This window comes from Microchirus variegatus, assembly GCF_963457635.1.
Source record: "Microchirus variegatus genome assembly, chromosome: 5".
NCBI classification, from domain to species: Eukaryota; Metazoa; Chordata; class Actinopteri; order Pleuronectiformes; family Soleidae; genus Microchirus; species Microchirus variegatus.
Window position 1 is genome coordinate 6884716 of NC_139806.1, and position 20831 is coordinate 6905546.

The window sequence follows — 20831 nt, forward strand, 5'->3', positions numbered from 1 at the left end:
GGAACTAGAACACATGCAGGGGATCGTAGTAGTAGGGAGTCCTCCTGCCATGTGTGTCTGTTTGTTTGTCAGTGTATTTCTTTACAATTCATCCAGTAATGAGTCATGTGAGACTGCGTTCCCCAGCCATCTGTACGTTTTTGAGAAATGGTAACGCCTTGTCATTGTTCAAGACAACAGAAGTAGTGGTTTACTCTACATAATATTCTGCTGTTTTCACATATGCTACTGTTTACTTTTATTCACACACACACTGCTTACATGTATTATGCTGCACTGCACACATGTATGTATACGTGTGTATATATACACAACACACAAATGTATATATTTCCATTTATACTATATATCTGTCTAGTTAAGCCAGACATAACAATTTCAGTTGGTATCTTTATATACCGCTCATACTCCACCCTTTGCCCCACTGTACATACATCTATAGACCACTGTTTTTACACTTATATTATTATTATTATATTTATACTTTATTATTTTAATGAAGCACAGTACGGTCTTGCACTTCTGGTTCGAATCCACCTACATTTTGTTGTCTCTGCGACTGTACTCACTCCGCACAATGACAAAAACGTTGAATCTAACCTAAACAATCAAATAAAACAACATAAGATGGAGTATAAAAGCCACGTCAAACACAGGATTCCTTCAGTCTAACGGCAGTGTGGTGCATGTGTGTTTTCTGTCTCTAAGCTTACTGCATTTAAATATTGAGGTCATCTCAATTATTGTGGTATTATGTGAGACTTTTGAGCTTAAGGAGGCGCGGTGCTGCGATCAGCTTTTTCTCTGTGACTTCCCCCTGTTGATTTTGACAGTAAATCCTTCCAAGTTAAACAACATGCACGGCTCTGCTTTATGCATCTATGGAGAAATCTTGAAAACAACGGCCCTGAGACGGGCTAATCTGTGAACACAGCAGAGAGAGAGAGAGGTCAAATTGATCAGCAAGGCTGCAGAATGAATTGTTTTCAAATCAGAATCACTGATCACTGACTGGAAACGGCACAAATTACAAATGCTGTTTCTTCTCTTTTTTTCCCCCCTGTGTTTTCTAATTGTGCCGTAAGAGAATTGTATAACCTCCTTTTTGATGTGGGAGATTGTTTAAAGCAGTGTCCTCTCAGAGTTTATTATTGGAGTACTTTCATATATCTCAAACACTTTTATGTTCTATATGTTCTATTATTGAACAAATGTAATATTCATGCATGTTGGAAGCAATTGATGTCTTTAATTTTTATTTTTAAAACATTGTATCAGAATTTATGTTTTCATCGGTTGATTTGTGGTCATGATATAAATACTCTAGCTCAACATCTTGAAAATATTGTTTTATCCAAAATCAAGTTGGAGTCTGTCGGAGAAATCACAATTGGATATTTTCTCCAATTGTCTGATGTTTTTCCGCAAGTCCTTCAGCTGATTGATTTCAAAGTATTAGAATTTGCATTGCTATTTAGCGTGATCTTCTGAAAGTCCTCTAATAAAAGCATATTTAACTCTTTCCATCAGGCAAGCAGAGGAAATGCAGATGGCTGAGTCAATAAAAAAATTCCCTTAATAGTTTGTCTGACAAAGTCTGGAACACATGACGGAGCCAAGTGTTCACAGTACATTATGTTGCTGCTTATTCTTTTCTAAGAAAGTGCTTCCAATTACTTTCAGATTGATAAAAAACAAAACGTGAAATTGTCTATAAATGAATGAACACCATGAATGTTCAAGCACATGGCTGCATTCAAACCCTGCTGACAGCTCGACAGCTCGACAGCATACATTTCTTTCTAAATCGGTCTGAGAATGTTCTTGTACCTAGTTTTTCTTACCAGACGCCATAATGAAAGGAAACGTGCGAGCCGCTGTGATGACAACGCGCTCATTACCTCCACACTGCTTTATTTTTAATGGCTCACAACTCGCTTTCATATATTCATCATTATATAATGATCTTTTCATTTTTCCATTTCATTTTATTTATTTATTTATTTTTTGCCTGTGGTTTTAATTTCTAGATGTAGCATAAAAAAAAACCGCCATAAAAATCTGCCTCATTTATTTACATGTATTTTGTGATGTCTTGCAACAGCAGACAGTGTTTTTGTGTAATTCGAGTCGATCATTGTAGCTCAGGGGTGTCCAGATTTGATATTGTGAGGATTCACAGGATTCACAAATGCGCTGTTTTATAGCAAATTTATTTTCATTCTCACATTATCATTCTTAAATGGCTATGTACCCAAATCTAAGCCACACACACACACACACACGAGTGAACAAATGGAAAAAAAATATTCAGCCTTTTTTCACATCTAGAGTCAGATAACAGCCTAACATAAGGTGGCGAATGCTTGTATCTCTTTGTCACGGCCTGGACGTGAACCCTGGACTCTGGCTTCTGATTTTCTGCCCCAGTCCGTCTCTGGCCATAAATAATACATTATGTAACTGAAGCTGCCGGCTGTATAAAATCTGACGGCCTGCGGGCCGGACTTTGGACAGGACTGTTGTAGCTGGACTACGCCATTTTTTAAGTGGACGACTGTCCTTGGCCGAGGACACGAGCGCTACTGGGAAATCAATTTACTGAAGGAGCCGAGTGCGCCTCTGTTACATTAGGTGGCGATATGCCGCCTTCTCGCTTGCCCAGACCAAAGCCAGCGTTAGTTGGTACAATGATTAGTGCCATTCCATCTTTCTACTCTCCGTTAAATTTTTAATTCTTGAAGCTGACAGACAGGCGCTGTTGTTCAGTCATGGTATGTTGTAGTTTAGTACAGTAGGGACCGATGGTGGGAACACAACTTCTGCCGGCGTTATGACAAATATAACGGAGTAAGTATTCCATTTTCCAGTGCCCTTTACTTTGGTCTACCAGTGTGAAATGGTCCATTCTGGTCCGGGAGGAGCTAGACCAGCTCGGCCAATGACAGTCAGTCTATTGGGATGCGACAGAAAAGCATCACTCACTTGTGACCGGTGTTTCTTCAAGGCCCACGGTCTATTCTCATACAAAGCTTGAAGGCTAGTCGAGACAAACCGAGCAGGAAAAAAGACGAGCTGTTGGACGTCCTACGTTGTGTTGTTGTTGTCGCGTTCAATGTTGTTGACGCTATGAACACAGCCCAGACCCAAGCCTACCAAGGAAAGATACTGTTCTCAGCCTGGGAACTTTACTGTTCCTTCCAAACCATACTTTGCCAAACTGAACCGTACCATGATGGAAACACGGCTTAATTGACTGACGTCGTTGGCTTGGCTTGACCATTCTTACATTTTGTCACTTTCAGTCTGGTTTTTGTCCGACTGTACTGACTGTGTGTGTGTGTGTGTGTGTTCATCCCCAGGCCCGTGAAGAGCCCCCTCAAGGTGCAGAACGGCGTGCAGGAGGCCGACTCGCCGGTCAAGAAGGTCGGCAAGCGCAGCCGTCAAATCCTGGACAGCGACGATGACGAGACGCCGGTTGTTAAAGAACAAGTCGCTACCAAGGGACAAGAAGACAAAGAGGCCCCGAGTAAGACGGAAAAGGTAAATACAAACAAAATAAGCACATGACACTCACCAATTCCACACATCAGCTGGAAATTGGCACATTTTCATGTGGCGCTGTTATGCTCAAGAAACAAAGCAGACTTACTTTATGTGACTTCCTCCTGATGGTGGTATAGTAAGAGGTGAATTTCCAGCCGTCTTCTGTTTTTATTTGTACAATGTAAAAGTAAGTGAAACGGTGCGTGGCTTAAAAAAAAATTGATGTAAAAGCCACTTTTTTACAAGCGGAACCTAATGAGAGCAGCAGAACTCCTGTGGGCAGATCAGTGCCTATTGTAAATTTAATGGCAAGGGGGGAAAAACACAACACAAAGGCGCAGTAATTGTACGGTGAATCACAGCGTTGAAAGCAATATTCAACAAATGGTACAGTGCAAAGAGCTGATTTACAGCCTCGGCTGTCGATCAACCACCTGCTGTTTGATAAACACTCACGTGCCCTTTTAATGTTGTTTGTAATGCGTCGGCTGTAGCTCTTGAATTTTTAACTCAGGAAAAAAGATTGTGTTGGACCTGAGATGTTTGTAATCAGGGATTAAAAGATTTCTCGTGACGAGGATCAGTCTCATGTCATAGCAGATTTGTTATTTTCACTAGTAATTAATCTTAATTTATGATAAATTGGGGCTGCAAGGATAAACTGATGACTCAACCAATCAACAACCATTTTTTTCATAGATTCATCTGTTGAGTTGAGTGTTTTCTTTTTTAATCAATTCAAACAAGATCTTTTCAGCTTCTGTAATTTTGGGTTTTGGGTAGTTTTGAGACATCTGGGAAACACAAATCAGACGTTTTGCAGACCAAACAATTCATCATATAAATTGAGAAATTACTCCACAGATTAGTCGACTATGAAAATGATCAGACCTAATAATGATTATTGGTTTATAAAATGTGAGAAAGGCCCATAAAACAACTTCAGTCTGTTTTCTGCCACAGTATTAAACATCAACACAAACTGCAATAGAGTAAAGTCAGGCTGCAACGAGTAAATGAATATTAATCGGTCACTTAAATTAACAGCCAACTATTTCAATGATTGGTTTATCGATTTGAGTGTTTTTAAAACAGGTATTCTGTTTTCTCTGCTCCATTTAACTTAATCATTTCCAAGTTTGAGAAACACTGATCAAATTCTTTTGACATTTTACGGACCAAACAAGAACTTGATCAATAGACAAAATAGACGACAGATTAATCAATTTTGAAAATAATCCGAGCCCAGATATTCTAATATGTCTACAATAAGTTTATTAGCTAAGTTTATAGACCATATATATAAAAAAAGTCTTCCACTTTCCTTCTGTAGCCAACTAGGAAATAACAATATATTGACTCGTCACTTGCTAAAAGAACATTTTCTTGAGTCATTAATGATCAATCACTAGTTTCAGCTCCACTTCAGTCCGACATGATGTCAATTTTGTAAAGTATGTTCCCCTTTAGAGGGGGAGAAAAATAAATGCGGGACAAACGAGTGGATTGACAGCTGGTATCGTCCAATAGGAGCCTGACTGCATGTGACGCCTCTGAACTTCTGGCCTAATTGTGATTCTGGAGGCTGCAACAAAATATTTTTGCAGTTTTAATTTTCTCCATTAAACGACAATCACTACTGCTGAAAATATCAATTTAAATTTCCCACTCAAGTTGACATTTTAAAAAGTCTTGTTCCCTCTGTCCATCAGTCCATCAGAGACATTAGGGGAGACTAAAATATTCAACCATAAAGGGCATTAAATCCTCACACACAGATATCTATGGTATTGTATTGTATTGTATTGTAAACGAATAATTACTGCTCATCAAGTAGCGTAAAATGTATTCTAAATATTAGAATACACGCAGCAATGTCTCATAATGTTGGTGAACTAATGATATCTGTCGGTTACTTTCTCGAGTACTATAAAATGTTTATTTTTTTTTATTTTTTTATTTTGTTTAACCAAACCTGGAAATTATGATGTTCTCAAATGTCCACAAACCTAGAATTATTCAGTTTTAATGATTACTTTGTTACATGGAGCAAAGAAACCAGAAAGCTTGTTTTAATTATTATAAATAATACTCAAACCAAAAATATAAATTTTCCAAATAGTATATAGATAATGGATTCATCATTGCAGTCCTAGTATAAAAATTTAATAGAAACTTTGTTTCCCTCCCCATAACTGTTATTAATGGTTATTAAATAAGATTGTCGAAGTCTACGGCATTGCTTCGTTTTTAGGTTTAAACTTGTATTTTTATACTTTAAATAATTTATTTCCTTTTGCTCTCCATTTGAAGTGAACGCACCATTAGGATGGCTACAAATTGCATTGTACTCTTGTGCAGTGACAATAAAGGTATCGTATCTTATCTCCAGACATTTAATTCGCCGGCCTTAATACTTCCCTCTCTGGAAATAGTTGCCAGTAATGTCCTCTCTAACAGGCCTCACTAAACAATTTGCTTCATTGAACAACAAACTGATTTTTCCACTGATGGAGGTCGGTTTCTTTCAGAGATGCAGTGCTGTTCTAGCACTTTGTAAAATGCTGAGATATTATACCTCCCAGGCTTCACTGAGGCTTCAGCTTTTACCGTTTATCCCCTTTTTTTGTCATTTGCAACAAAACAGAATGAGCTCCCTTTGTTGGAGACATCACATTAAGGATATTTAATACAAACGGTCTACTGTATCCGATTATATTGTTCTGAGCACAGACGGCTGTTACTCTTCAGTTTTTAGTAGCAGTTGTAGATACAGAGATTATCATTGGTATCCCATCAGCTGGGATGATATAAAATGTTCACGGCACGGTTATCTTGAGCAAAAATAATTGTGTTTGACGATATTCTAATAATTGGACAAATGTGCTTTTCTAAAACAAGTGAAACACACAGTTTTATAAGATCCAGTGGATATGTTTTAGGGAACACTTAAATGGTCGTATATTATTAATTTTAATTATAAATTACAAGACAAGGGATAAGAACTGACCCATGTGTTGTTGCTGTGCTTGATGAATCCAACCACAGAGATCTTAACAGGCTACATAGAACCTGAATGGTGTGGAATAAAACTAGTTCTAGCAGAGCTGTTCTTAATAGGCTGTAAACTGCAGTCTCAATCCACTCTCTGCTCTCAAACCGTCTGAAATGAAACGGCCGGGAATCTGTTAGCTGGTTATAGTCGGCTAAAGTCAAAGGTGAGCATCATACTGTAATGAACAGCTTGATAAAAACCAATGTTGGTATGAGCTGAAATAAACACATGCAGTATTAAATATTTGACTGTGACTGGAGATCAATGATCAGATGAATACATGATTCGATGTGTTGGGTGCAGGGTCACATGAGTTCCTCCTGCAGGTTCTACTGACACCTTGCCCTTGACCTAGATTGCAAACTCCCCCCTTGTGCCGCTTCAAAAATAATTGAATGCTGGTGGGCGGCTTGATTGATAGAGCCTACACCATTCACAATTATCCCTGATGATGGAGACTCACCACAGTAGAAATATGATGACGCGTGCTTGTTTGTATGTTGTTCAATACCCAGGTGTTCATGTTGTTAAAGGTGCAGTGTGTGTGTGTGTTACATTTAGAACAGTTAACTTGCAGAACCTGAAGAAACTGCCTATACTTACACTACTCACAAAAAGTTAGGGATGTTTTGCTTTTGGATTCAAGTTCAGAATGCACCTAAAATGCACTATAACCTTTACAGGCGAACTGTAAAGTGTAAAGTTAACCTTCTCTAAAACTTTGAATGCACATATCCAATTGTTCAGTACTTGAATCACAAATATCACAACTGTCTGATGTAGTGGTTCAAAATTGACCCTCTAAAAATTCTGGTTCAATAACATGTTGTATTCAAACAGTCGTCTTCATCATGATGTTCAAGTTTTACCCATCATCAGACCAAGACAACACTTTTTTTTCTGTTGTTGTTGCCACCACTGTTTACTCTTCTTTGAGATAAATAAATTACCATTGCATCCTTCTACTTAAATGCCCTGCTTTTATGGTGGAATATCACAAATTTTCATCTGGATATTCTTGTCAAATATCCCTAACATTTGTGTTAGTGTAAAATTGCTGTAGAATATGAATTAGTTTAGCTTACATAGATACGGATGTCTGTTTGTTTTTCTCAGAAGGACGATGTGTTTAAGGCCGTCCCCACGCCCTTGTCTCCGCCACCAGCTCCAGCCACCCCTGTAGCACCTGCCACTCCAGCCACGCCGGCCTCTTCAGCTTCAGCGGGAACGCCCAGCACTCCCAACTCCATCTCCCCAACTGAGATTGTGAAACGCAGGACCGGTCAGTGTATATTTTTTAACACTGCGTCTATAAAGGTTTCAGTCAGATTTGCCTCCAAAGTTTTGAACTTTGACACCAGCTTTGGATGGATGTTCTTGTTGCCTTGTGCCATTTACTTGATTACTTCCTAGTAGGAACCTAATGGCTCCAAATACTCATTATTGCACAATGAGAAGAGAAAATAAAAGGCATTTATCAGAAGCGGAGTTATTTATTTGGCACACTTCTCCCCCCCCCCCCCCCCCCCTTTGTTCCATTTATCTCTTGAATCTCTAGGGGGGTCTCAACCTTTTAGATTGACAGCCACTAGACTAGATGGTGCTTCACTCTGCATCATTTATCTCATCTGCTGAACCATGAGCACACTCTCGAGCCCATACCATTATTCCCCTGCATGTATTTTCATTTGTGTTAATAGCATTGCTGCTACATTGTCTTTGGATGCATTGCATCTGCTGACTGCTCGTTAATGGAAGCAGCCGAGCAAGGCGTCTTATAATTATACCTGATTGTCGGTGTTTATTTGCTTCAGTTTTAGTTTGCAGGCTTTGGTGGCTTTGTTTAAAATTAAAAAAAAGAAGCCCTGAACATATGTTGTGGTTATTATCTTGTAGATGCCGACAATGCTTGGCAGCTTGAACATTTCCCACCTTGTATTGCAAGTGTGAGAGTAAGCCGCTGCTGTTTTTCCCCCATTCATGTTCATTATCTGCGAAATGCGACTGAGACGCGTGTATTTCTCTGCATTTAACATGAGACAAAGTGGCTTTAGTTTTATTTTGCAGAGCTTTTTACTTGCTACATTTATGTCGCAACTGAAATGTGGGATTTCAGTGGAGAATTTAAGCAAGCACAGTTTTCTTGTAATGTTGCAGATTTGTTTTCGTCTGGGGAGCGCCTCCTTTCCCACTTTGTTTTCTTCATCCCACTTTTGCAGCGAGGAAAGTGGCTCGTTCGACTTTTTATCATCGTCCTCCCATTCTCTTTTGTGTTTGATGACTGCAGTGTTTGCTTTTTAGCGGTGTTTGTGCAGCCATGACAGAAACCCTGCAAACGCTGCCGCCGAAGAAAACATCACATTAAAGCAATGCCCTAATTTGACCACAAAATTGCATTCTTAATGTCCTGGGTTAATGCTTTCATTATAAAAATCTAAAAAAGAAAAACCGTGGCACTACCTGAGCCAGGAACCCTAACAAGGACAAACATGGAGGTGAATGAGAAACCTAAACCAAAGAAAAAAAGTCCCTCAAGCATCACTGCTGCATAAAATTACAGAGGAAATTACACTGGAACTTATAAGCTGCTGTGCTGCATAATATCTTTGTGTTTTTCATTAGTAAAGTATGAATCTGTGATTCTCTTTTTCTTTTTTTCCCCCCCGCTGCCCTACATTTAGAGTGAGACGGCAGCCTCGTCCTGTTTTCATGTTCACATTTTTTGCGGTTTGATCCATGTCTTGATTTCAGTTGGGGTTTGCCTTTCACTTATTTTTTTTTCCCTCCTTCTAACATAATGCCTGTCTTGCCGCGTGCAGCGAGGAAGATGTTCCCCAAAAGGAAGCTTGAAGAGAGCAGAAGTGGCAGCGAGAGTCAGAGGGAGGAGGCTGATGTCGAGGAGGAGCAGGGTCACCAGAATAAACGACCCCGTGTGGAGCCCGTTGCTAACAGCCCAGGTATGTTTTCACCTCTGCTCTGTGTCTGATGGCAGAATACAGCTCCTCAAGTAAGTCTCAGTGAGGATGTATATTTAACTGATACCCGTTGACGTGTTGGGGATTTCAACAAACACCTTGAATACATAGTAGAAAGAGAGCATTATGATCACATTTATCATCATTTCATTTCATGGAAATTCCACTTTGCTGCCCTGACATTTGTGTTATTGACTTCTGCAAATTAGGCTAAGTCTACTTTGTTTGTGTATTTTGATATAATGACTTATTTGTGAGCAAAATCCTCATGTGGAGGATAAAGCCATAGAAGATGGATGGATGGACTTATTTGTAGTGGAAAAACTTGAAAGATTAAAGGAGATGTATCATGCAAAATCTACTTTTTAATCATTTTAATACTTATATTTGGGACTCTGGGGGCCTTATGAGTAGGCACAGTGTGAAAAAAGATGACTCATTCATGTTTTTGTGGTCCACCTCGTTCTAAGTACAGGAGATAAAACATGCGATGCTGACTTCCGCACTCATTGCCACATCACAATGAGACATTCCTGGAATTGTTGTCTCGCGGAGCTCCACTTTGTCCCTAAAAAACGCAAGAGTGCAGATGAGGGCAATAGTATCTGGCAGAGCAGTCCGCAAAGTGTTCTATTCTTCGCTGCACAGTGCAGCACAGAGTTCTACACAAACTTCCAGCCTCAGATGATTTACAGTTTATATATGACAGCAATGTGCCGGCTAGTTTCCTGTGTCTCATTTGCATATTTAAAGAGACAGGCGCTCAAAAGCGAGCGTTCTGAACAGGGCTGTTTTGGCAGAGTGATTGAACTGCTGTGGTGCTTCATCCTTAAGGTGTTTTGACCAAAGCATGTCACAGACATGTTCATTAGGACACCAGGGAACTAGGTTAACTTGTAGAAATAGGGTATAATACGTCTCCTTTAAGGAGTTCTGTTCAGTTAACACTGTTTGTTTTTAACCTGGTGTTCTCTTAAGCAGTAAGTGTACCCACAGAGGCTCAGCAGACAGAGAAATGGCCCCTCTCTTTGCTGAAATTGTTTGGTAAAACACCGAAAGTGACCGCTGGAGTGAACCATCATCCACTCGTCCTTTTAAAGCACAGATGAGAAAATGTACGTTTCATGTTGGGCTCTTCACCCAGTCCGTATCATGATCCCACCTCTGCCTCCTGGTACTCAGTGCTACAAGTTTGTCAATACTCATTTTTTTTACCTGTCTCTCCTGGGTGAAAGAGGAGCTTGAAATAAAATATAACCTGCGGCATTCATTGAAAATGTCCATTATACTCAGAGCCATCTTCAAACAGTGGTTCAAGAAGAAAAAAAATACTGTCACCCTCAAAACTCGATGGCATTTATCACTTCAATGACTTTTTCCTCTGACTCACCCTGTGCAGGGAACCCTGGTGACCCCATGGAGGAGGAGGGAGCAAAGGAAGAACAAGTTGAAAAGCCAGTGACCAAGGCTAACAGCCCTGATGAAGAGGAGGAGAACAAGAAGGAAGAGGAGCGAGAGAAGGCCAAAGAAGAGAGGCGGGTGGAGAGAAAGAGCTCTGATGAGGAAGAAAAGAAAGCTGAGGGGGCGGAAAAGAAAAATAAAGCAAAGGAGAAGATGGATGATGAGAAAGGGCCTGCCGTTGCCAAGATGGAGGTGGATGAAAAGGACACGAGAGAGGGAGAGAAGAGCCCGAAAAGTCAAGCAACGAAAGAGCAGAAAGATAAGGAGCAGGCCAAGAAAGCCCCCATCAGCAGTTTCTTTGGTGAGGAGGAATTTGCATAGCTCTGTGCTTGCACAAAAAAAAGAAAACATGTCTGTAAATGTTCTAGGCTTTTATCAGTTTGAAAAGATTTTAAATTACTGCTCTGCCCCCCCCCAACCACTGCTCCACCCTCACCTTTTCTGTATTATTTATTTATTATGTTTTAATAGCTCCCAGAAAAGCCGCAGTCAAGACGGAGAAGCAAGAGAAGAAGGACGGAGAGAAAAAGACGAGCGCAGAAAGGAAGAGTTCAGCGGAGGAAAGTAAAGACACAAAAAGGTAAAGAAAAGGCACAACGGGAAGTTGCTGAGCCGGGGCAAAGGACTCACACACCTTGTTTGTTCTCTCTTCTGGCTGAGGCTGCATCCACACGATCATCATTTTAGTTTGAAAACACATTACTTCTGCTGTGTTTACACATGACCTCCACAAAAAAATATGGTTTTAAAATGGATAACTTTAGATATGTAGTTGCCTACGTTTTTCTTTAAAACTGGCTGTGTGTGTGTGTTATAGTCCGGACCGGGCAGTATCTTAGACCTTTGGAAACAAACCTGTGTTTGGATCCTGATCGGGCTTTCAGTTTTCATTCAGAAAAAGAGGTTGCGATATAAACTAAATTGCTGCTTCTTTGACGTATTGATGCATAATATGGGTTCCACAGCATGTCATGCCAAAGTAGCCGGCAAGACACAGGGTTGTGAGACTTCTGCTACCTCTTTTAAATTAGTGTTCAGTGTGTTCAGTAGCACTGAAAGGAAAGTCACAAAATATGGCAGCAGTGGATCAATATATCCCATGTCGGTGGTTTTCTCCATGGACACTGGTGTTGGGGGGAAATAGCTGCTTTAAAAAATTGACACAAACTCAGACTCAGGCGTCCTGGGGATAATAAGAAATTAGACGCCCTACTTTTTGGTAGGACGCCCTAAAAATGCCCTGTTTTTCGTCCCTTGTTTTCCCCTGGTAACTTTGCTGAATGTGATCAAAATTAACCGCAGGGTTTTTTCTAAACCGGGGAACAAGGGTGCTGCACCCCCATGTAATAACCCCAAGTCACACTATCAATTACATCATTATTACGGTTATGTTCTTGCCAATAAAGATGTTATATTTAGGGATGCACCATGCCTGTCTATACCCGCTTAGAGTCTGTCCAAGATAAGTTTGGAACTCCAATAAAACGGTTCCAACAAGATGGGAGGACCTGGTGGAACAGAACCTGTTTAAAAAAAAAAAAAAAAAAAAAAAATCCCTGCTAAAAGCCTGCACAAACTTGAGTTTCCTGCTGGGAAAGGCCGTCTCGCAGTGAGATAAAGTGGAGCTCACGTAGTAGCACTAGTTCAGAATTGTCAGAGGTGGGAAAACAGGCAACAAACCATCCACAAATGAGGTTAGTTAGCTTTATGGGAACAAAGCTTAGAGAAACATCTCGGAGTTGCGTTCATGGAACTCTGTAACTCATAACCCAATAGCCTGCAGCTTCTGTTACTGCCACGTTGTTGTAATGGATGCTCCTCTAATAAGTAATTCACTCATTAGAAAAATATGGAGATGCGCTTACATATTTTTTTTGCACTAATAAATGCTGCTTTCTGCACTGTCAGAGGCCAATACTGTACGTTTGCTTTCAGCTCGGGCAATGCGTCAAAGATTTATTCATGTAAAATGTTTTCCCACTTAGTATATGTAGATGCACTTCCAGATCTAGATCAAAATGTTTCTACACATCCGTTTCAATTAAAAAGAGAGTACATTCTCTGCAGATGTATAGAAGGCAGTACATTTTCACATTTCTTATTTACTGTAATGCATTCGCGATGCATTGTTTTCTTTCAAATACATGTGAATAAACCAGTAGCTGCAGTGTATAATTGCTTTGTCATTCTGAGGTCTTGTTAACTATTCCATCCATGAACTATTTTTAGCGATAAAAGAAATGGAATGCATTTTTCATCCTTCTATTTATTATTTTATCACTGCCTTGAGTGTGACCGTGTTGAAGACACAGGCATAAAAAGGAAAGTTCACAGCCCTTTGTCATAAATTCAGACAATATTTTGTTTGACTTCAGTTCCTTTTGCACCTTGTGTGAGGAAAAAGAACATTCATCTTGCTTCAGTAAAATTCAATTTTATCATATAAGTTTTTTAACATGGCTAATGAGGCTAATGTGTCACAGTTAACGGTTTTTCTTTTGAGATGAACTTTGCTTTAGTTCCACTTCATACAGTGTGTATCCACAGTAATAGCTCATTGTTATGATAATCATATGCATGATTGTCTGTCGGCAAAGAGGTTTGAGTTGGCTTCAGTCATTGTAACAGCTGTCACTGCTCTCCAGTTTGACACTAATTTGTTCTCATCTGCTGTTTGTGTCCCCCCCTTCAGCGAGTCAACTCCAGGAGACAAGGATTACAATCCATCCAGGCCGGGCTATCACCCAGTAGACCACGCCTGTTGGAAACGAGGCCAGAAGTAAGTTTGACCTACTTCTTAACTTGCCACTGGCATTGCCCACCTTATGCAAAAATGGGATTGGAATGGAATTATGCTCTATTTACACCAGTGCTGGGCGCATTAACGCATTAAAGGCGTCAACGTTAGTGCATGAAACGTTTCCATGACGACTGACCAGAAAAAGACGTGTGACGTCATGTTTACGTGACTCCCGATTGTTAAGATGCGTCTCAAAAGTAACGCTAAACTTTAAAAACAGAGGCACACATACGCAGTAACACAGGTACGCTGGTTTTTTGTAGTGCTTTTTTTTCGTTTAATAAACAGACTGCTCGTGTTTGACTGTAGCCGCGCTAAAGGAGCTAACCCAGCTAACTGGTAAACGGTGCCATGGCCTCGGTACCACGGCACATAAACATGATGTCACACATGTCTTTTTCCGGTCAGTCGTCATGTAAATGTCATGAAAATTCTCACTTCAAATCCACTTTCCAACTTAAAAAAAAGTAATTTAAGAATATAAAGACTTGCTTCTTGGTTTGACACAAACCTGTTGCTCTTGTTGCCTGGTGACGAGATCTGCGTCCACTGTCCTAAAATCTTTGTAGGCGGTAATACTCTGCAGTCCTAGTTTGAATCATCACCTGTGACTGTATCATAGAGTTGCCCTGTATGGTCGTATTAAGTAAAAACTACTATTTTATCATACTTTTATGCACCATTTTTGGAAAAATTCAAATTTTGTACAATTTGCAGCATTAGTTCTGTGAAAACCTCTTTCATAACCAGGCAAAGTTGGCATGGAAACTGAAATGTTTCTAAATAAATCGATGTTGCATCGGAAATGGAATATAATAGGGAACTTTAAATGATTCAGGAAGTTGGTATTGGTGTCTGTTAATGAACAGTGTAACAACTAAATCATTTTAATATATTAGTGTTATAATAGCTCATCTATACGGTCAATTTCAATTTATGCCCACAATGTTACACACAGGACGCTTTTATTTTAGAGGCCGCAACTAACGGTTATTTTCGTAATCGATTAATCAGTCGAATATGTTAAAAAAACGTTGATCAGTGTTTGGCAAACCTGGAAATGACGATGTTCTCGAATGTCTTGTTTTGTCCACAAACAAAAATGTTTCAGTTTGAATGATTTCTTTATTTGGAGCAAAGAAACGAAGAAAATGTTCACATTTAAGACGCTGAAACAATCAGAAATCTTGTTTTAATCATGAAAAAAGCTTCAAACCAATTAATCGATTATGAAAATAGTTGACGATTAATTTAGTAATCGATTAATAATCGAGTCATTGTTTCAGCTCTAGCGACATGATAACAATAATGACCTATGTACACTGACCGGAAACAGTGTAATATTGTAGAAGATTATTAATATCCCTACAGCTGTCCTCGCTTCTATTTCAAGAAAAACATCTGACAGAAATCATGCACGTAACCCCAATTACCCAGCCACCAAATCCTGTCTCTTGAACATGAGACGAAAACAAAGAGAGAGGAGAAAAAAAATGTCAAACGGCGTTAAACGAGCCCACAGTGCTGCATGTGATATTCTGACGCTTGATACAGGTCAGCGCTCCTTCCTTCAAATTTAAGGCTTGAAAGCGTGTTTCTGTCTCAGAGTAGTAAAACATTTAGTGAAAGCCAAGGCTTTTTAAAAAAAATTGTGATTGAGAGATTATCTTCACAGGGAAGATGAATAAATCACTCTCGGTGACGGGGAGCACCAAATAACCTTATTTATTTCAATAAATCAGTCTTTTTCTTTTCTTTACGTAGAGGACAACGTGATCTTAAAGTAAATAGAGGCATCGCAGCCTACAGTATTTTCACATACATCAATATTGAAGCACGATGCCATCGGATTGATTGAGATTTTTCGCTTGGCGTGTCAATGTGGACAGAGACGATTGTGTCGTGTAATTCCAGTGTAATTTATTTTAACTCTTCCCTTCTGCCTGTCAAGTCGTGATGATATAAAGCCAAAGATTTGACAGTCATCACTGAATTAGTTTATTTTTCTCCCCTACTGAGGCGAACTGATGCGAAGACAATCCTGATTCTCTCTCTGCCGCCTTTCCTTTCTTTTCTTTTTTTAAATAAACATGAAGCAACCGTGAAGAAATAAAGATTTCAGTGCACTGTAGTGCTTGCGACTTTAAAAGGAAAGTCATGAAAAAACTGTGGACTTTTACATCAGGGGCCATGGCGCAAGTCCCGCTGCTTATGATGAGCCTGGTTTTAAATCAGCGACTGTACGACATAAAGCCATTTATGTGGTTCTCATCATTGTGCGGTGGACGACGTGTCACTCACAGGAAAGTAAGAAAATGTACTGTCAAATTACATTCTTGCTTTCATATTTTATCAGAACTCCAACAGAACTTGTCTACGACACCTAAATTGTTACTTAAGTACTTGCCATCTAGTTTGGTGATTCATTAATCAATGTAAGTGAGCTTTGAGGAGAGTATTTTCAAGCTTTTGTACAACTTTACAGCATTCCGTCTCTGCTTTGTTCCAAATAATGCCTGTAGTCCACAATAGCTAACAATATAACGGGTAGAGGACCGCTAAATCACTAATCACAATTATTTGCATGACAATAAATCATGCTCCGCTAGATTTTCATGATCCTGAGAGCCCTTTTTATAACTCTGCATCGTAATCCTGCTTTTAACATATCAGCAGTCATTGGGAAGCTGTTTGTTATGAGCATTTCCATTCATGTATAAAAGCACCTGAATGAAAACACAGACAATTGTTGTCTTTAAAGCCCTTAAGTATCGCATAAAGGTTTTTTACGCTTGAGCGAGGTGGAAAAAATTGGTGTATTTATGTATAAATGTTAGATGAGTGTGATGGAAACTGTTTTATTGAATGAAGAGGACGTGTGACTGATGAGGAAACTCAAACATTACTACAATAATGAATTGAGTCGGCAATTGAAATGTAATGCCACCATATATCACCTTGTTATTCTTCACTGGTGACGTGGGCAGTTTCTCGCGATATTTGCCATTCTGCAGTTGAGGGAAACGTACGAAAATGCTCATTTTCTCTCATCCAAAATCATTGTATATTCGGTCAAAATGTTATCGTACACAGAGCTGTTGTAGAAACACAGTTATGCCGTCACCCCACTATCACTTTGAGTGAGATTTGATGATGCGTGAATAAAAAGCTCATTCGTCTGCAGCTCTAATTGGCGCGGTTGCTTCACCTGCTAACGATATGCTCATCACTCTCCAGAGTGCCGTACTTGGCAGTGGCTCGCACCTTTGAGAAGATTGAAGAGGACTCTGGCAGGTAAGAGCGCCATATGGAAGAAAAGCGTTTTTTGTCCCTCATTGGGAGGAGGGTGAGTGCTGCTTGGGAGAATGTGATCTCTAAATGTTCAAAGGATATGCATGTACCTAAGCAGTTTTACTAAATTACCACTCAGGCTTTCTGCTGGGATTTTTATGGAGGATGATTAGAGGAGTGTGCTCCAGCAGAAGGAAGTAAATTGGATTGATTTTCTAGAAATGAGCACGGAATGTGGAACTATTTAACAACTGGGTTTTCTGGTTTCTAGGAATGTTCACGAAAATATATTTAAGTTTGTTTTTTAAGATTTTAATTTTCACAGAAATGAAACATGGAATCTTACAAAACTGATCAATCATATTTATTACAAAGTCTGTTTTTTAACTTTTGGGTATATTAAATGACGTTCCTACAATGACTATATTTTCTCCACCTGCTGCAGGAGATGAACTGTTCATCTGCCTCCTGAGTCTCCATTTCTGATTAAAAACCTCCAGTCAGACAAATCTCATTTCCCGCTTCCCAGTATTTACGAAATGGCTTTAAAATTAATTTAACTCGTCTTCCTTCTCTCAACGCAATCCCTCACCTCTTTCCCCAGACTGAGAAATATCGAGACACTGTCGAACCTGCTCCGCTCTGTGCTGCTGCTCTCTCCAGGTAAATGGTGTTTTATCTCTCCCATAATGCATGCTGATGTAGCTACACAGGCAGCTGGCTGCCTGCCACTATATCACAGAGACGATGATGAAGCCAGGTTGCACATAAAAGTGGGAGGATGAGTCAGTTCATCGAGGTGTGTGTGTTTGAGCGTGTACCTGTGGGAATTTCAATGCTTCATGTTGGTCTGCCTGTGCTTTTGATGGAAAGTCTGAAGTTCTGTTGTGCGCATGGTGTCATCTTTGAGTCTGTGTGACCTTGTCTGTCTGCGTTTGCCTCGTTCTCTCTGTCTCTCTCTCGCTGTCGGGCTGTGTCTGTGCACGATTTGATCACCTTTCCAGGACTTTTTCTGGTATAAACTCTGCCCTTGTCGGGACCAGTAGTCCTCATGGGGACCAAGGCCCTTCCAAATGTGGCAGAACCTCATTTCTGAAGTTCTGGTTAAGGTTAGGGTTAAGATATACACTACCGTTCAAATGTTTGGGGTCACTTAGAAATGTCCTTATTTTTAAAGGAAATTATCATAAATACACTCTATACATTGTTAATGTGGTAAACGTCTGGTATTTAATGGAATATGTACATAGGTGTATAGAGGCCAATTTCTCGTGTTCTAATGGTACATTGTGTTTGCTAAACGCGTTAGAAGGCTATTGGATGATTAGAAAACCCTTGCGCGATTATGTTAGCACAGCTGAAAACAGTTTTGCTGGTTATTTGACTAAAGAAAAGTTATTATGTTGAATAAAAATCATTATTTCTAATCTCGTCAATGTTGTGACTATATTTTCTATTCATTTTGCAACTCTTTTGAAGAATAAAAGTGTGACTTTTAATGGAAAACACAAATACATTGTATAGGTGACCCCATACTTTTGAACGGTAGTGTATCTAGGGTGACTTGAGATTCCATGCGTTCCTTCCAAGCTAGAGAGAGCAAATGACGATGCGATGCCCGGGAAATGCAATTTCCAAGGTCTTTGGCTCACCAAACAAAAATACCAAGACTGACTTTGACCAAGAATCCCAAGGACAATCACTTGTCCAGTTGCAGGGCGTGCTGCATATCAATAAAAGTGGACGCCATGGGCCAAGCGGCCCTTAGAAGTTGCCCACCCATCTGAAGCTGTGTCGGCACGTTTGGTCCTTGAATTTGAGGGAGTTTGGACCTGGAAAGTCCTTTGAATTTGAGGTGAACCAAGGTGTGTTCTTTGTCTGAGGATGGGGAGAGAGTCAAACAGTGAAAAACCTCTATGAAGAATATTTTGATCGTGATGCAAAGCTTTGGAGAATTGCTAGACTTTCACACTATAAAATAATGATAGTATATGGATATTTTCTTACACTCCTAATATTTACGTCGATAGTAATCACATTGTTGAGTAGCTGGTGAAGTCATTTTATCTTTGGTGAGGGAGATTGCCTGACGCTCTGTGTCACATAAGTTTTTGTCTCTTTGTAGAGAGCTGTTACTAGTGTGGGATTACTTGTGATTAAGGCCAGAGCAATTCATCAATTTAAAGAATTAATCTGAATTAAAACCATTTGTCTTTTAATGAAAATTGATTTTTTTAAACGCGATTGTAAATGCAGCAGACGGCTTTTGTGTTTTGTTGCACTTCAGTCCCAAGCGGGTATGTTGTTGTTTCACATTTTATTGCTGAGATAAACTGTAATAATAATCTTTTGTCATTTGAAAAAAAAAACATAGGTATTACAGGAATGGCTGTGAAAAAAGGATTTGCAAATAAACTTTTGTGAAAAATGTTCTTTTATCAGTTTATCCTGCGAAATTGGGTCCTGGTTGTTTGTCATCTCTAAAATAGTTGTTTCTTATATTAGATTTAGAATGAGTTATTTGCACACAGTGACTCTTGGTGAATTTGACCTCTGCGTTTACACACCAGTAATGAATACACTGGAGCTGCAACTAACGATTATTTTCATAATCGATTCATCTGTCGATTATTTTCACGATTAGTGATTTGGTCCGAAAATGCTTAAAAATGTCGATCAGTGTTTGTCGAACCTGGAAATGACGATGTTCTCGAATGTCTTGTTTTGTCCACAGACCAAAATGATTCACTTTTAATGATTTCTTTGTTATGTGGAGAAAACACACTCTTTATTTGACCTGTCCCCGTGATTTGAACCAAAAAACCCTCTGGTTTCCTTTCCACTTGGCACATGGGCTGCCGGATATAAGGAGTTGTGAAAACACTGGTCTAAAGATTGTTTTCTTTTTCTGTCCATGGTTGTGTGTCAACACTGGGAGCACGTCTCTCCATGAATACTTCATTATATGTGTGGGTGTTTGTTGTTGTCTCACAGGTGTGTGTGTGTGTGTTTTTCATTTTTCGATTTTCCTGCATGCGGTCTGTGAAAAATGTCTTTGTGTGCACATTTTTTATTCATGTTCCTTTTTCCAGATGACCTGCTGTGCTGTGTGTATCTGTGTTTGAACCAGCTGGGTCCTGCTTACCTGGGAATGGAGCTTGGCGTCGGAGAGACAGTCCTGATGAAAGCTGTTGCACAGGCCACAGGTAACGGACACACACACACACATGCGTAACCACTCGGTTGCACCCAAACATTTGCTTGCGCGTTCCAAGCCTAAATGCTGATGTCGTCCTCTTCTACTCATCAGCCAGCGCTGCTATTTACAGTCTCGCTCTTGTTACCAGGGCGACAATTGGACAAAATCAAAGCAGAGGCTCAGGAGAAAGGAGATTTGGGCCTTGTGGCCGAGAGTTCCCGTAGCAACCAGCGCATGATGTTTCAACCGGCCAGTCTGACGGCAGGGGGCGTCTTCAAGAAATTGAAGGAAATTGCCAGCATGAGTGGGAACTCGGTGAGCCACAGAATAACATTTTCATTAGAAGAAAGCGAGCTGACAAAATGTTGTTTTCACTCCATTTGCCACTCATTGTTGTGGTTCGGGGAGGGAATGGAAAGAAATGTTAATGTGACTGTATATTGATCAAGGAGTTATTAGTTTATTTATCTACTTCAGGAGGTAATTTCTCAGCCTGTGAATAAG

General features: G+C 39.8%; 1 protein-coding gene across 1 annotated transcript in view; it reads left to right on the forward strand.

Moving 5' to 3' along the window:
- lig1 (ligase I, DNA, ATP-dependent) overlaps positions 1–20831 on the forward strand; it is a gene marked incomplete at its 5' end in the record, with an annotated part of 61836 nt that overhangs the window by 824 nt on the left and 40181 nt on the right. The window contains 10 exons of the mRNA XM_083889231.1: positions 3363–3543; positions 7718–7883; positions 9421–9558; positions 10976–11338; positions 11509–11617; positions 13730–13816; positions 17075–17131; positions 17733–17791; positions 20221–20334; positions 20476–20642. Of these exons, the coding sequence (XP_083745357.1) occupies positions 3363–3543; positions 7718–7883; positions 9421–9558; positions 10976–11338; positions 11509–11617; positions 13730–13816; positions 17075–17131; positions 17733–17791; positions 20221–20334; positions 20476–20642 (1441 nt within the window). The remainder of the gene's footprint in view (positions 1–3362; positions 3544–7717; positions 7884–9420; positions 9559–10975; positions 11339–11508; positions 11618–13729; positions 13817–17074; positions 17132–17732; positions 17792–20220; positions 20335–20475; positions 20643–20831) is intronic.